Raw genomic sequence first — 17,344 nt, 5'->3', positions numbered from 1 at the left:
CCTTGTCCTTGTGGGGTGGGTAAGGGGTCCCTTGGCACAAGGCAGCTGCAATCCAGAGCTGTCTAGGCCACCAACTTCTGAATGCATCACCAGTCTGTACGTCTTGGTCTTGTGACTGGATGGTGCCTCTTCATTTCCTGGTAGCTTTCCTATTTGGGTACTTCTTGGAAAATCATGTCACTATTTCCTGTCAGGGTGAAAAGTTGCTAAACCTGTCCCACTAAGAATTAGTTTAGTTTTTTTTCTGATTGGTTCCAAAACTGGAAAAAGCCACCACAAATCCAAGTCACAGCAGGTGAAAAAAAGTACTGCTGTTCTTGACAGTTCTTCTAAAGTGTTTTGTCTTACCTGTGTTTTTAACAAAAGGTGATTGCTTGGGTACTCACTCTGTACTTGGCAACACCTGTTAAAACCTTTGACTGTAAAGGGAAAAATCACTCACTAATTTTTTTGGCTGTTATGTAAGAATTTTCTGCTAGAAGACCTCTTTTAGTCTGCTGCCTCTTCCCCTTGTACTTGTTTTTTCAGAGACAAATACCTGCCTTTTCCCCCAGGAGGGAGCGATGGCTGTGACAGGGTGGGGTTTGGAGGTGGGGTTGGTTCTGTGTCTGACCAGCTCTGTGACAGCAGTGACAACTCAAGCATAAGCAGCAGATACTGCTGTGGATAATATGCATTTAAGCCATTTTCTCAATAAATTATCTCTCATATCAATTTTTATTTTCTGGAACTTCATTAATTTCAGAAACAAAAATTTACTGTTACCTGGTTTTATTGTTAATTTTCTCAGAATCATAGACCCATGGAATGCTTTGGGTTGGAAGGGGCCTTAAATATAATCTAGTTCTAACCAGGTTACTGCAAGCCCTGTCTTACCTGACCTTGAACACTTCCAGGAACGGGGAATCCACATGTTCTCTGGGCAACTGGTACCAGTATCCCACCACCCTCACAGTTGAGGATTTTTTCTTAAAAATTTGGAAGATAGAAAGAACGAAGGTGCCATGTGAGAGACAGAGTCATTTGTCCTGGAGGAATCCTACCAAGAAGCAAAGTGCTGGAGCAGTTCCAGGCTGATGTCCCATCACTGAGCCTGGTCAATGCCATCGTGTTTTGCTGCAAGGCTGGTGCCAAGAGGATGGTGCCACACTCTTTTCAGTGATGCTCAGCGACAGGACAAGGAGCAACGTCCATAAACTAAAACACAAGAAGTTCCAGCTCAACATGAGGAAGAATTTCTTCCCGTGGAGCGTAGCAGAGCATCGAGCAGCTGCTCGGGGAGATCGTGGCGTCTCCCACCCTGGAAACATTGCAAACTCACCTGCGTGTCCGCTGCTGCCGGAGGCTGGGCTGGGCGATCCCGGAGCCGCGTTCCCGCCGGCCGGGCAGGGGGCGGCAGAGCGCGCAGCGGCCGCGGAAGCGGCGCGGGCGGCGGCGGAAGCGGCGGCGGCCGTGCCGGGCCGGGCCGGGCCGGACACACCGGGCCCCGCGGCCATGGCAGAGCGCGTCGAGCAGCGGCTGGAGGATCGCATCCCGGAGCTCGAGCAGCTGGAGCGGGTCGGGCTCTTCACGCACAAGGAGATCCGGTGAGCGGGGCCGGGGCGCGGGCGGGCGGGTGAGCGCACGTGGCGCGGCCGGGAGCGCTCCGGGCGCTGATCTCCCGTTCCCGCAGGGCTGTCCTGAGGAAAGCTTCGGCTCTGGAGTACAAAATCCAGCGGAGAGCGCTGCGGAAGGAGGATTTCATTAATTACATCCAGGTAGGCTGCACCGAGCGGGGCAGTTCTCGGTGCAGACCCAGCTCAGTCAGACCCGGGTAATTTTGTGGTGATTCATGTTGGAAAGAGGTCAGAAAACGGAGATCCCCTCCTCACCTGGTCCCAGGTGTTCATCTGCGAGCGGCTCTTGGCACCGGAGTATGAAGTGTAGCCAGGAGCTGGTGCGCGAGTTTGGGTCAAGCTTCTCTAGTGTTGTCACCTTTTCCTGTAGTTACTTGTCTCTCCAAGGGTGCAGAGCGCCCAGTTCCCTGATGTGCTGTGTAGAGGGGGAATTTGTTCCCTGATGTGTGTGGTTAAGGGGAATTAATAAGTTCAGTGATAGGAAACGGTTCCTGAAAGGGTGGTCGGGCACTGAACAGGCTTCACAGGGAATGGTCATGACCAGGAGCCTGACAGAGTTCAAGGAATGTTTGGACAATGCTTTAAGGCATATGTTGGGCTGCCCTGTGAAGGGCCAGAAGTCTTAGAAATGTAGTGACCCAGCCAAAAATTACTGCTTATGATTTCCTGACTGCAATATTTTTTTGTCCACCTGATCATCTATAACAAACTTGGTGTAGTTTTTTCTTGTCTTGCTGTTATGGGCCTCCATGTTTGCTATTAAATGTTTTTTTCTCTCCATTCTAGTATGAAGTTAATCTGCTGGAACTGATCAAGAAAAGAAGAGCAGTAAGTTTGTCAGCTGTTAAAGAGTGCAAAATACTTTATGCCAAATTTTCTATTGAATAAAATTAGTATTTTTTTTCCTCCTAGCGCATTGGATATTCCTTTAAGAAGGATGAAATTGAGCACTCTATTCTGCATAGAGTCCACAGCCTATTCAACCGAGCTACTGGGAAATGGAAAGTAAGTTTATTTGTACTGATATTTGGAATTCTTTTTTATTCTGTATGCCAAGTCATTGTACCAAGGGTGTGTTGTTTGCTTGTCAGTGTACAAGCGATTTTGTACACTGTGAGGTTGATTATTTTCTTATTTTGATTTCCAACAGGATGATGTCCAACTCTGGCTTTCCCATGTTGCATTTTGCAAGCAGTGGGTGAGTTTTCAAATCCTGATCTTAGCTAGGTTGAGACTGGTGCTTATTCATGCATCTGAAACTTGATTTAAAGATAGGGGTACAAACTTCACTGCTGCATGCTGTAATACTGAAGTAATTTTTATAGTATTGTTGGAGCTGCTTGGGATTTTCACTGATGTATATAACTCTAGAGTTTGGCTGAGAGTGAATTAGTATGGAATTCGATGCTTACAGGGGCAAAAATGAGGCTGACTCCATTAAATCTGGAGTACCAGTTTGTTTGTGAGAAACATAATATTGGTTATACGTTCTCTGGAGTGAGTGATTCACTTGTCTATGAATTGTGATTTTGTTCCAAATATTTATTGTAGTGACTATGCTGAAAAGCCTAATTCTATCAATTTTGTACTTCATAAACTTACTTGTGCAAGGCTTCACATTATTACCAGCATTCAAGTGTTGTCCTTTCTCTACTGAAGAAGGTGACTTTGCATGGTGGTGAAGGTGGCCAAAGGAAAATACAATCTCTATCTCAGAAGAGGGCAGTGAAATCATGGGTTTGGGACTTGGCAACGTTGTGTTGGCTGTGTGGTTCAGAAAATTTGAGTTAGCCATACTACTCTAATGTGGTGACATTTAAATGCTGGTCACTAGTGAGTAAACATGAGAAACTTTCTGCTGTAGGTAAAGTAGCGGAGAAGTATCTTTTTCTCAACAATTGTACAACAGCTTGTAACCTTTCCTACTGAAAGTTTGGTGGTGGGGGTTCAATTCAGTGCCAGAGTGGGTGAAACAAAACTGCTTCTTTTACAGAATGCAAAACATCAACTCAGTAAGGTGTTTTCTACCATGTTGGCCATTCATTCCAATAAACCAGGTAAATAGCACAATGGTGAGTGCTGCATAAATGCCTCAGCATACATTGTCTGGTGTTGGTTTAAGTTTTTGTAGATCTCAGTTCAAGCTGTTGGGCTAAAGTTTCTACTCTCTGCTCTTTGCCTTGCTGCTGCTTCAGAGAAGGGCTCTGACAGGGCTTGTGCTGAGCAGTCATAAAGGGATGTGAAGTAGGTCAGAATGACCAATCCCAGGTGGACTGGGGACTCGGTGTGATGTTAAGTGCTCATGTTATGTTAAGCCTTTTGGCTTTTGAAGGCATCATTAGATCCGTAGCTAAACCAGATTAAACTTCCTGGATCTGCCTATCTGCTTTACAGTTTTGTATGGGAGATAATCAGTCTTACTCTGGAGCTGAGCTCATGTTGAGAGGTTAAATAAATTTACTTGTGTCACCTGTTGCAGCACTGTGGATTATGGCAGCAAAGTGGGAAATGGAGACACGACTGTCATCAGAAAGTGCCAGGCACTTGTTCCTTCGTGCTTTGCGCTTCCATCCAGAGTGCCCCAAACTTTATCAAGAAGTGAGTTCCTGTTTTCTTCTATGACCACTTGCTTGTTCAATCAGAGCAAATCAATTCAGCATATTTCCCAGATCTGTCTCAGACAACTGGAAGAATTCTTGGTTCTCCATCAGCAGGAAAATGTCCAAAATATTTTAAAAATGAACCTCAAAATTCCTTTCTAAGGTACTGTTAAGCTCTGCTAGGACATAGTTGTCAGGCTCAGTCTGGCATCCCCAATCTTTGCTGAGGAGCTTGGTTTTCTTTGGGGGCAAGTTAAGGTTTAAAGAAGGACTAAAAAATGATCATTGCTACGTGTTGGAAATTTCTGGGCAAATACACAGGACAGATAGCCTTCAAAAACCAAGGCTCTAGGACATGTGTGGGATGTGGCGAAGTCCTGATTTGTTTCTCTGCAGAGCTTGTTTTACCCTGTTTGTGGACTTAGATTTTTATGATTTATCCCTGGAGTAATTTCATTTTGTTGTCACTCTTGCAGTATTTCAGAATGGAGCTTATGCATGCTGAAAAACAGAGGAAGGAGAAGAAAGAATTTGAACAAGCAAAGATGGACCTGGTAGGTCAGCTAAACTTACTTAAGAGATATTGTTTGCTTGTGTATTACATGTAGAAATTCACAGTTTTGGATCAGTAGTTTATTTGACAATGGTTTAGTGAAAGTTTTTTTTTCATGTCCTGCACCTGTGTGGAGCTTTTTCAAGTATTTCTGATGCTCAGCTCTAATATTTCATACATTTATTTTTTCTTTGCATTTGTAGAATCTTTTATTATATTCCCCAAACTGAAAATTAACAGTAATTTCTGGAAAGTAATAGTCAAACTTCCTACCTAATTTTTTTATAATTGGTTTGTGCAAATTACATAAAAGCAGACTTGCATGAAGAAAAACATTTATATCTTCTGATTTTTCTTTCCCTATTTGCAAAAATGTTAGTTGAGAAAGGACAATAATATCTTCAATGATATGCTTGATATTTCAGGGGGAATTCAATTACTCTGAAGAAATTCTTAATGGGGAGATGGCTCGCATAGTCTACAGGGATGCTTCTCAGAAAATTAAAGGTGAATGAACATTTCTTGTACTTCTCATTAAGAAAATTGTAATCTTTACCCCAGTTCTGCAGTAGGTAATGCTGATAGACTTGGCTCCACTGAGATCCTTTTTTCAAATACGCCATTTGTTCAGTAGAACCTATTAAATGCCAGAGTATAAATTAATAGTGCTTCTGATTGTATGTCTTTCCTGCAGGCTGACATCTCTTCCAGCACAGCAGCTTTCAGGCTGAAGAGGCCTAGTGCTGGGTGACAGCCTCAAAACCTGATTGTTTAAAAAAGAAAATTGAAGGGCTGTTCAGAGTTACACATTTTTTTTTACTTTGCTGAACATTAGGTCACAACTAATCAGCTACCGTGAGTGGCAAAAAAGTAAGAATTCAGACTAATAATAAACCAGGCTAAATTATTTTAAATTAAGCAGGCTTGGTAAAAATAAGCCATTTTATTGAGTGAGTTGGGTAAAATAAGTGCAAACTAGTAGTAGGTTTCTTTGACTGTTCATAATAGATGGGGGTATTTTGGAAGACTGGGCAAAATACAATAGCGAACACTGAAAAGTAATGGGGGAAAAGGATATTAGAGGAAATTTCAGAAAGAGATGGTTTAATTTAATTTTCTGGAGAAATAATGGAAAAAACAGGCGTACAAATGATTTGTAAGCACCTGGAAATAATAAGGTGAGTAATGGCTAGTGGGAGTTCATCTGATTTTCTTCAGTCATGTCACTTGGCATTTTAAAAGGTAAGTTGTGGAGACGGAAGATGGACACAATTCATGAACATCTACTTTGTACAGCTTTGGAGAGATCTGTCCTGAGTGTGGAGCATTTTGTGTTTTCATGGCAGAGTCAAGTGAGGGAGTAGAGGATATCCTGATTAAATTTACATGTGGAACCAAGCTACAGCGGTACAGTGTGCAATTGATGTAATATCTTGAGGAATTTTTCAGCAAATACACTGCTTGATAGTTTTATCTTCTTTTGAAATGTAGGTGTTGAGTTCCAGCTGGCTGTGCTCTCTATTGCAAAGCTCTTCGATTTTACCCAAGATTTGCAAAAAGAAATCCTTGAAAGGTGAGTTGTGGCTTTGTGTTGCATTTTTATTTTATTTTGGTTTGGTTTTTAAGAAACATATTCTCATAAGTTATAACACTAACATATAATGCTTTGACTGGACTTTCAGAACTAAAGGCTGTTCCTCTAGGCAAATAGTGTTAAGGCTTATGTGAAGTCCCTTAAAAAAAAAACAAAAGCATGATCTTTATAAGAGGATACTTGTATCTAATTTCAGAAAGGCCTCTAAAAAGCTGCTAGGAAAGTTCAGGCAAAATACATTTGTCACTGAATAATTAGTGCACTTATTTTCCGTAAATTCATTGCAGGAACTGTGGATTTTCCTAGTGTACTTTGGTGGGGTTTTTGCAGCTTTTGGTTCTCCAGTTGTTTCTCTCAAAAGAAAGGTCTCTCTTGACAGCTCCCTGTCTATTTCATGTTATTTCTGAAGAATATCCACGTTAAATAATATTTTAAAAAGCTAATATTTTGTTTTTCTCTTGTAGAAAGGAAAGTAATTTTTTTCTGGCATTTGGTTACTTAGCAATTAACTACATTTCTATAGCAATATAACAACCCTGTTAAACATACCTACAGGTAAGGACTGGTGGCTGTGGGCTGTTACAAGCATGTTGTGTTCAGTTTGCAGGCCAGATATGCTGATGATCCCCTGACATGGGACTACATGGCCCGCCGGGAGCTGGAGCTGGGGTCCCTGCAGCCCACAGAGCACACCACAAAGCAGAAAAAAGTCTCAGAAATGGCCCAGAGAGAGGAACGGTGCTGTGCAGTCTTTGATGAAGCTGTGGGAACAGTCCCAACAGGTGAAATGTTCTGCCTGCATTTTAACATTTGTTTCTGGTACTCGAGCAGCCTGTAAAAGCCTTGAAGGTGATGGCAGGGTCTACCATACCTAAGAGAAGGCAAGCAGTTCTTAGATGCTACCTCTTGGGATCTATTCTATGTATTGCTTGGGTTATTTTCCAATGTATTTGTGCTCTTGGAGGAGCTGCTTAACTGAAAATGTGAATCTTTTGCTGGTCAGCTGTGAGTAAGAAATGGTTTTGAGTTGTCAGGTGAGTGCATATCCAGTTTCAGCCTCTGGTATTGTTCTTACTTGTAAAGGAGCTTGTCAAGGTACTGTTTGTGGAGTGGTCTCAAACTTGCTCCTGTACAGCCTTTAAAGCCATAGAATAGTTTGGGTTGGAAGGGATCTTTAAAAGTCTCAGCTGAACTAAGAGCTTGATGCTCTTTACAAAGAGTTACTGCCTGCAGCTTGGACTGGGGAGTCATTTTAAAGTGTAATGTTATAAATCTAGGGCCTCTTGCAATACAACATTTTAAAACAAAGTTGGCATTAACGGTTTGTATCACATTTTGTATCTTTGTATTTCTTAAAGACAAAATATTTGTGCTTATTCTTGTGATTCTGTGAAGTGTGATATTATGCCTTTGCTTCTACAGAGGACATGTGGAAATGCTACATCACTTTTTGCTTAGAGAGATACAACAGAAAAACCAACAGTGAAGAATTAAAGCAAAAGGTAAAATTTATTAGGAATCAATCTAACAAATCATCCCTATTCAGACAAGAAGCAAATGTATTTTGATGTTTTATCAAAAATACTTGCCTGTGGCCATCATTAAAAATAACTTTATCTCCTTCTGGGGAGATCACTTTTACTGCCTAGGCTACAGGTGGCCTGCCTGGACGTGATTAACCTGGACTTGATTAACCAGCCTTGTCAGTAAAGTACAGTGACCTCTTTGGATAAAAGCTAAGATTGCAGACTTGTTAATCATGGAATCATGGAATCATTTGGGTTGAAGGGGATCCTAAAAATTCAGGTCCTTCAAACCTCTGTGTGAATTAAAATTACTCTTGCAAATAAATCTGAGCAAAGTTTGGTGCTTGCACATGGGCAATTTAATTATGCATCTCCTTTTAGGTATGAGCCAGTGAATTAATTAATTATTCTGTGCAACTTGGTTCCCTAGTATTACACTAAAAGAAAAATGCAGTGTTGTTCTTTGCTCCTTAAGGAAGATAAGTAAATGCTCAGATTTCCACTTTATTTTGGAATGTTTGCAGGTACCTAGGGCATTAGACACATAATGTGTAATTAGATATTCATTGACATGATACACAATCCAGTGGACTTCTTGGAATACTGTCATCTGGTATATATAGGAATAATGCTTGGGTTTTTTTTATTCTTCTCTATTGGTTCTAGAGGCTGGAGAGGACACTGAGTGTGTTCAGCAAAGCCCATGAGTCCAATTTGCTGTCAGAAGCTCTCTACAAGCAGTGGGTAAGAACTGACAGAACAAATAGAAGCTGAGGTTTTCCTGCATTATTCGTGTGCCTGCCTTTGCCATTTTGAGTAGACACAAAGATGAATGATACTGGTTCAAAGCTCTGCTTTTTAACAAAGCTGTTTCTGCTGGGTTTTAGCTTCAGCTCTTACTGGACTCCAGCCTCTCTGAGAAGGCTGTGGAGGTGGCAGAAGCTGCAACCAGGCAATTCAGCCAGTCCGTGGAAACGTGGCAGATGAGGCTGCGCGTGCTGATCCAGCTGAAGAGTGATGATGTGACCCAGTGCTTTGAAGAAGCCATTAAACATGTGAAATCTAAGGTCTGTGCTGGTCTTGGGCCAGAAACCCCTGATGATTGGTTGTTTTGTGGGGTTTTTCTGCCTTTTTCTTCATTTTTTTCTTTGTTGTTGTTGTTTTGGCTTTTTTGTGTGGGTTTGTTTTTTTTGTTGTTGTTGATTTCTGTTTTTGTTTATTGTTGGTTTTGTTTTGTTTACAAGGCATTTTAAGTTCCTAACCATTTTTAAGGTCAGAAATAAGAACTTGGATGTTTCACATGCAAATTGTATTCCTGAGTATTAGGGAATTGTCAATTCACTTAAAATTCACATGTCTAAAGTCTGAATGCTTACAGTTGATATTTTGATCTCCTAGCAGTGAGCTGGTGTTTGTGTCTTAATGGAAAAATGTGTTTCCCTTTCTTCACTGTTGATACACCTGTGTGGTATTTCAAGCCTTGAATTAGTTGTGTACTCTCCTGCTCTGTTCCATTTTAAACACTGAACACAATGAGCGAGGAAATAAGAAGGTTTCTTCCCTTTTTTGTTCTTGGAAGTCACCTCTGTGTACTGCAGTGCTCAGAGGTGCAGAACTTGGTTCTTGTCCCTGGCAACACAGCTGTCCAGCTAAGGATGATTTATCCTGTAAGTGAGGAAGGAAATGAGAAGTGATTTCAGTGTGCAGTTCAAAGTTGTCTTTCCAAGAGCTGTGTCCAAAGGCTGTTTTTTATGGCAGGTAGTACAGAACCTGATGGCTGTGTTGCTGTCTGTTTCTGTAAGTCAGTCACTGTATTTCTGCTATGATTGTTTGCTGACCTTGTAGGGCACTTTGCCATTGTGGACCCTCTGGGTGGAGTGGAGTGAGAGCACAAACAGCAAGGAAGACACTGAAGCTCTCTACCAGGTACTTAGCTAATCGAAATCTACTTTTATGTCTTTGTCAATAACGTGAAACAATGTGTGTGGATGGAACATGCAACAAATGCTTTCTCCTGAAGTTTGTTCATGTGTGTATTGATGTCAAAGAATTTAAAGCAAAACTACGTGCATTAAAAAAACCAGTTGGTCATAGACTTACAGGCACAAGTGTCATTCCCATGTCCTAAGGAATATGGATGTTTGTAAGCACAGCCAATGATGGACTCCTACTTTGTGGTCTAGAATATTTGCTCTGTTTTCAGATACCTATCTGAGCACAGAAAAGAGAATTTTCCAGTTTTTGTGAAAACATCAGTCTTGTTACAGAAAAGTCAAGATCAGAATGAGGACTTTAATCTCTCTATGGATTTCGTCAGTAGTGTAGGACAAAACATTTTCTCTTTGCCTGGCTTATTGGGTTGTGTTTCTTCCTCCCAGTTGCCACATAAAACATGTACTTCAGGTGGAAGCTTGAATTCAGTTGTTTGTAGAGTACTGTGAAACCCTTTGCAATAAGGGGTTTAAGGAAATGTCAGTTCCAGCCATATAGAATACTGGAGGAGAAATGTGTTTTAGATTTAGGAGATCTCCTTTGTGTCAGATGCCTAACTAGGGAGAAGCACTAATTGAGCTATTTAATTGTAGGTTATGTGATAGGTTTACTTTTTGTTTATTTTGTTTTTTTTTTCCTTTTAAACTTGCAGAGATCCTTACGTGCCACAACACCTGCTGAATCTGTGACTATGAAAGAAAGGTACCTTGACTGGACTTACAGAAATAGTGGTTATAAGAAAGTTAAAAGACTCTTTACCAGGTAAAAAAAATACCTTCAAACCTGATTATTCTAGGGTATATGTTAGAAGTCCTTAAATCTAAAGTAACTTATTTTATTTCAGCCTGTGTGAAGATCGTCCATTTTCACTTGACTTCTTCAGGAAGATGATCCAAATAGAAAAGGAGCAAGTAAGTTCTTGACTATCCAATTAATGCTTTGTATTTGTAAAGTACAGTTCTAACCTGGGATTTAAATAGGAAGCAGAGTGGTGGTGTTAGTCTGTGATCAGTTCATGTTTGTCCTCTGCACTTGATTCACAGGATGTGATACAAACCCAAGTTCCATAGTAACTAATCTTCAGCAGTGTGTGCATGTAATTGCCATTACTCTCTTTCTTTGTCACAGTCGAATCATGCTGCAGATTCACTTCTGTACAAAATAAGTGGCCTTTTAATACCTTCCTTTTTTAGGAATCCTGCAGAATGCTTCATCTGAGAGAATATTATGAACGTGCCTTGAGGGAGTTTGGCTCAACAAATACTGGTGAGGGAGATTCTGGTTTTTATTATTTATTCATTCATTCACTGCTGCCTCTTTTATTCCCACCCATTTTAAAATGTACCTGTTTGTTCTGCTCTTGTGCTTGCTGTCATGCAGATTGGAGCTTATTTCTTCTGTGCCATTAAGAGTAGGACACTGCAGGGACCCTCTCCCCTGTCATCCCAGGATCACTGACACTGGGATGGCTTCAGCACAATTAGGAGCAAATCACATTCAGACACTGGCTGGCATAAGAGATGTGTATCATTTTAAATTTGGATTTATGAACAGTATGGAGCTATATATTTATAATCAAGATTTCTGCAGTATTAATTTGAAGAAGGTACGCAGCACAATTATTGTTGCATTATTTCTTCAGACATTACTGTTCCAGTTGGAATATAGAACCCAGGATTTTTGCTCCTCAAGGTGCCAGAGATTTTAGTCTTACAAAGTAAACTGTACTGCATTAATATTAGAGACACTTAGAAAAAGAGTTTCTAGTGAGTCTTGATATGCTTGTTAAGTAATATCTGGTCAAAATCTAAACAGAACTTTCATTTTCCTTTTAAAGACCTCTGGCTGGATTATATCAAGGAGGAGCTAAGTCATCCCCAAGGCAAACCAGAAAACTGTGGGAGCATTCACTGGCGAGCTATGAAGATGTTGCAGGGAGATCTGGTGGAAGATTTTGTTTCTAAATACACTTTATTACAAACTGGACATTTATGAAAAACTATACATAGTTATAACATGACTGCATTTTTTAACTTCTTTGTACAAAGGTAAATACGTTCCTGGACTTTATTAAAGTTTACCTTTACATTTTATGTGACAAAAAAGACTCATCTTCTCTGTTGCAGTAATTTCTTTCTAGTGTTGATTCTGCCAGGGGCAGGTTCAAGTGCACAGTCAGAGGAAGCAAACCCCTGAGGGTGTTTTCATCAAGACTTCTAAAGAGCAAACTTTTGATCCTGCTTAAACATTCAGATAGTTGTAGTGCATCAGTTTTTACACTTTGGAAAGCTAATATTACAGCACCCAAATGCAAAAAACCCAAACCAAACCCCATGGAAACTACACCTGTGGGTCATATTTTTATTGTAGGAAGCTGAATCATAAAAAGTGGAACACTTTTCATTAGGTAATCAGAAATCAGTAAAATTACAATGTTTATTGCTTCTTAGCGTAGAACTAATCTGTAATCCTCATGACAAAAAGAAACAGCCTCTGCAGCTCCCTTGCATTGGTGTTTGCATCTTGAGAGTGATGAAGGGTAGAGGGGAGCTGAGATCTGTTAGCCATGTCCTTGAGGTGAGAGGGGAAAGCTCTGATCTACACTTCCAATTTTCTGTCCACCATGCCTAAAAAACGTGTAATGTTTTTTAAAAGGGTGCTGTCCTTGGCTGTTTACAGAGCCACAAACCTGAGAAATCACCATAAATGATCAACTGAGAAATGTAGGGAAAGTACAAAAATATTAAACAAGTGTTCCTTTGTGCAATTTCCCAGTGACTGAAGGGTGACATAATTATAAGACAGGGAAATATTTATTGATTTTACACTCAAGTAGAAATTGCAGCTCCTCTCAAGCAATGAATCCCAGTAACTTAACTAGCTGGAAATAAAGTTTGGAGCAGCAGTTTGGTAAGATTCTTCTGTTACCAGATCTGAAGTACATTCTGCTTTTGTGTTTCCCACACTTTTAGCCAGGCCATCTCCTATATCCCTGCTAGTTCGCTTCCACCTCATTGTCTGACATTGAGATTTCCTTATTGAGAATCTCTTACACCCTCCCTGCCCCTTATGCTCTTACTCCCTCTCTGAACCACTTCTTGCTTCGTCAGTTGCTCAACTAAAAGTTTTTAAGTGCAAAGTCTGGAGTTTTAAAGTCCAACAAAGCTGGTAACTCCATCATTTCAGAAAGTGGGCCCTTTTCTGTCAGCTGTTCTGGTTCCTCACAGAACTTTGCCATTCTCCCCAGGGCAACATGCCCTGCAAGCACACGTGCTTGAAACCTGCCACAGCTGTCCAGCCAAGGTGCTTCCCGTCTCTTCGTGTTCTGAGCATGCTGCTACCACGAGGCCGGAAGGAAATTGTTATTTTTCGACAAGGGGGAAAGTCCGCCCAGCCATGAGAGACATCGATACTTTATTTACAACTTCACAAGTAAAAAAGTGCTTTCTCAGAGCTCTTACGCCTGTATTTGCCTCGGTTGGATGGCGGTGTTGGGCCATGGTTGCACTAGACGATCTCGGAGGACTTTCCGTCGGAATCGTGTCTGTGATTCCGAAGCTGGGCGCGGTGGGCTCCGCAGCCGGGGCGCTGCGGGCGGCGTTGCGGGCACCGAGGCCGGGCCGGGAGCGGCCGCGCCGTGCCTGCAGCCTCCGCCCGGTGCCGCAGCGATCCCGCCCGCCGGCGCTGCCGATGGAGCCCCGGGGCCGGGCCGCGGGCCCCGCTCCCAAGGTTCGGGGGTCCCGGGGAGAGCGAGGGGGCGGCGGGGCCGCCGTGAGGGCTCGTCCGGGGTCCGCGCCCTGCCCGCACCGCCTCCTTGTCGCGCTGGGAGTGAGGGCAGCTCGCTGTGCCCTTCCCGCACAGGCGCTGAGGGTCTCCTGCTCGCCACGCATCGCGTCCAGCCCCTCAGGGCTGTCGGAGGGTCCCGCAGGGCGGCTGGCTCAGTGTTGGCGCTTCCTCCACTCCTCGTGTGGCGATTACCCCTGTGCTGCCCGCGGTGCTGCCCTCCCGGAGGGGCACGGTGTGGGCCGGGGCTGTGCGTGAGGAGACGGGCTGTTCTGAGGGTGAGCGATGGCAGCAGCAGAATTAGCTGTAGCTCTGCAGGCTCACCTTCTGAAGTGAAAGCCAGTTTGTTGTTAAACCTGTGATTCATCAAGGGAACAAATGGAGACGCTCGGGAGCACACGGGGTAGCAGTTTGGTGAGCAATCAGAGCTGCTACTGCATTCTTTAAAAATGTCTCGTAGGTGATGGCTGCCGCCTCTGGGGCTGCAAACTCTGAGGGGGAACAGCTTCCTAATAAGACAGAAACCATGATCGGGAAGCCCAGAAAAGGTAGGACAAAACAAAGGAGGTCGTGAATATTGAAACTTGTGCACTACTTGAGAAATCTACCGAAAACCTTTTGGTGATTCTTGGGAAATGCTCTTTACTTACTGCACTAAATTATTTCCATGTAGCTATTTGGTACATGAGTAATTAATCAATATGACTTTTTTTTAAAAAAACAGAACTTTTTTTAAAATACCTACAGGTGAATGTGATGAAACAAGACTGTTGTGTCCTTTGCCCTAGTTTACAGAGTTATTTTCCAACAAGAGTCTGTGGAAAATCCTGATTTGTGCTGGTGTTGTGGTGCAAGGCTATGTCCACTCTTTCCAATCATCTGAAATGTGAAGCACCTCTGTAGTGATATTACATATCTGGGAAACTGCATGTATTACAATAAGAGTAGTAGTCACAAAGTGCATTTTTGTACCTCTCTGAACTCTTAATTGTTGTTTAATTTCTGAATGTATCTGTTGGTGCTTTCTACTGGTTTTAGAATGTTTTCTGCAGAATATTCCAAATGTTCCTGATGGCAAGTCTGAAGAAAGTGAATCTGCTTCTACCTCCCCCAATGAAGATGATGTCAGTGGCTCTACTAATGAGGGCTGGTACAATATATATGCTGACCTGGATGTGTGGGATAGTGAAGTTTCTAATGTGCCTGAGTCTTCAGGGCAGCAGGATGCATCTGAGCATGAGGTGGAGGACTGGGATAAAGAATTGGAGGAGTCTACATGTGGTCCTTACGGTGAGTACACGTTTACTTGTGCTTCATTTGAGTTTTGGATAGTTGGAGGCAGGTGCTTTGCAGGAGAATGTGTTTAAGTAACTCCAAGTTTTATTTTGGGAAGCAATTTCTCGTTATGTTGACCTCCTGGATGTGTAATGAACAATTTTGTTGTCAAATACAGGATTTAAAGGTGGTGTTGTGCATTTCACATGGAACTCTTGCTTGAGCAATTGAATTCCTAGGGAGTGGCATGGTAAGGAGGTGAATTCCATGCTTGTGCTGAGTTTTTCTGGTGAAGCAAGTTTTCAGTGGTGTATCTTTGTTATTTTGAAGCAGAAGAGAAAGGTACATGGCATGCAGGAACTAACTTTTTTGTGTAAAAGTTATTCAAGAAAATTCAAGATTGTTAATTATAATGTCTTTCTAGAGCATGGAGGTGTTTGGAACAGTGCTCAGTCTCTGAGTATGGCTTATGTTTACTGTAGTTTTTTTTTTTATTATTTTTTGGTGGTTTTTTTGGTTTGTTTGTTTGTTTGACTTTGGTTTTGTTGAAGCTTGATCCTCCTAAGTGGTTGTGCACATGACCAGTCCCATGGACAAAAGTGGCAACAAATAAGAGTGTCGCTCAAACATTTAGAGTTGAATTATTCCTCCAGTTTGTAACTTGTTTTTATGGTGACTCACATATGAAAAAGTCTCCATTGGCCAGGCTGGTTCTTAGCACAGAACGGGTGGGATGGGGTTTAGCCAGCAGTGGCTGATAACCTGCTGTGTCTTTCTTGATGCAGAATAGCACCATTTCCATTTTTTCTTCTCATTAATGTGTATCTTTTTGTAATTAAGATAATTTTCTTTGCTTAGGAAATATGTTCATTTTAATCTCATAATTAGAATAAACTTTTGTATTTTAATTCCATTTATTTCCATTTAAATTCCATCTATTTCCATTACCATTGTTTGGTAATGGAAGAAAGTGAGAAAGATTTTCATGCTTTCTGTGAAACCACTCTTGATTTTAAAATGGAAATATAGTATTGGTTTTGCACAGTGGGTAATTTGAGGAAAAGATTGTTCCCTTTTTGGAGGTTTTCCCTCTCTTCCATTCGGAGCTTTCATTTTAATCACTTATATGGTCAAATTTATGGAATGTTTTGAATTTTGTACTGGAACTGTTCCTCTTTTTCCCCCTTTATTTAACTTGCTCATCCCACCTGTAGCTCTTTAAATCCTCACAAACTAAGGCAGCTGTGTTTATTGGATTCGGGTCCTTCTGAAGGATACTAAATACGAGCGAGCATCTGAGTTGTTAACTGCTACAAATAGGAAAATGTACTTGGTTGGTCACTTCATGGCTTTTTAAGTGTCTTAAGCTCTTGCTGTGATGACTTGTTTGGCAGTGCTGCTGGAAGGCTGACATGTGGGATATTGTGTTGGGTCCTCCATGCTCTGGGCTTTTTCTTTGCTCAGTGTCTGCTGGCAAATCTTTATGCTTCTGTTAAAATACTTCGACCTATTTTTTGCTAGATTGGTTAAATACAGGCCCATTAGGCTTAATTCTAGCCTAGTGGAAATACTGTTCTAAGACAGCTTTTACAGGACCCCACCCTCCCATTCTGTCCAGCAACCCAGCTCTTAGAGGGTTTGGAGGACTCCTCATTGGGATGGTGTTATGAAAGCAGCAGGAAGGGGGAAGGCAAATAAAATTGATAGTTTCATGAGTCTTTTATTCCCAGGGAAGATGGGAAAAAATTGTATGTCTTGTAAGAGCTGGTGCCAGACATTCTAAGTCCCAGGAATATCAGTGAGCTTTCTGGAAAACTGTTTTGTGTGGCATGAACCTTCCTTAAAATGAAGACATTGCCAAAGTCAGTTTTCTGTTTGGCTTTTTTAAAGGTCTAATTCATAAGTGCTGTCAGATCAAATAAAAATAGTGAACTGGAAGATGCCATAGACCTCCATAATAACCTGCTACACTATTTCCACTACTTTCCTGAGTATCTCCCATGGTTTAAACCTTTTATTTTATCTTCTTTAGATGCTGACGATCTCTCCTGTGGAAGCTTTGAGGAAAATAATCTTTTCGGCTCATATGTATGGAAGGAGGATTGGTTTTACAACCCAGGCTGTCACCACGCACCGTGCTTTGTTTTTCCACCGCGAGTTAGAGCAGTTGAGAAGGGCCAGTTTGATGATGCTGATGAATGAGGCTGAGTCTGGTCAGAAATAAGTTTGGCTTCTGTGCTGGATTATGTTCTTCAGTGACTGAGCTGTGCCAAGTCCCTTGACTTTTTTGCAGAGTTTGGCTGAGGCCAGAAATGCAGCACTATCTCCAGAGTTTTGCTTAGGCTGTTTCTGAGCTGTTCATAAACTGCCCACCCTTGCTCTGGAGACAAGAATGCAGGTGCTGG

General features: G+C 41.9%; 2 protein-coding genes across 2 annotated transcripts; both read left to right on the top strand.

Moving 5' to 3' along the window:
- The first annotated feature begins 1,454 nt into the window (after positions 1-1,454).
- Positions 1,455-11,988, top strand: UTP6 (UTP6 small subunit processome component). The gene is made up of 19 exons (XM_021537999.2): positions 1,455-1,586; positions 1,673-1,757; positions 2,403-2,444; positions 2,529-2,621; positions 2,767-2,814; positions 3,610-3,673; positions 4,096-4,214; positions 4,693-4,770; positions 5,195-5,276; positions 6,261-6,342; positions 6,964-7,145; positions 7,786-7,865; positions 8,556-8,633; positions 8,777-8,956; positions 9,735-9,815; positions 10,534-10,643; positions 10,726-10,792; positions 11,075-11,147; positions 11,719-11,988. Exons 1-19 carry the CDS (start codon positions 1,495-1,497, stop codon positions 11,874-11,876), a joined length of 1,794 nt encoding a protein of 597 aa, XP_021393674.1. The 5' UTR covers positions 1,455-1,494; the 3' UTR covers positions 11,877-11,988.
- A 2,139-nt stretch (positions 11,989-14,127) lies between these two features.
- Positions 14,128-17,141, top strand: COPRS (coordinator of PRMT5 and differentiation stimulator). The gene is made up of 3 exons (XM_077787443.1): positions 14,128-14,212; positions 14,703-14,954; positions 16,972-17,141. The coding sequence occupies exons 1-3, from the start codon at positions 14,128-14,130 to the stop codon at positions 17,139-17,141; spliced, it is 507 nt and encodes a 168-aa protein (XP_077643569.1).
- The last annotated feature ends 203 nt before the right edge of the window (positions 17,142-17,344 follow it).

This window comes from Lonchura striata, chromosome 19 (assembly GCF_046129695.1).
Source record: "Lonchura striata isolate bLonStr1 chromosome 19, bLonStr1.mat, whole genome shotgun sequence".
NCBI lineage: Eukaryota > Metazoa > Chordata > Aves > Passeriformes > Estrildidae > Lonchura > Lonchura striata.
Note: the sequence above shows the minus strand (reverse complement) of the source record. Positions and strands in the feature narration are given on the sequence as shown.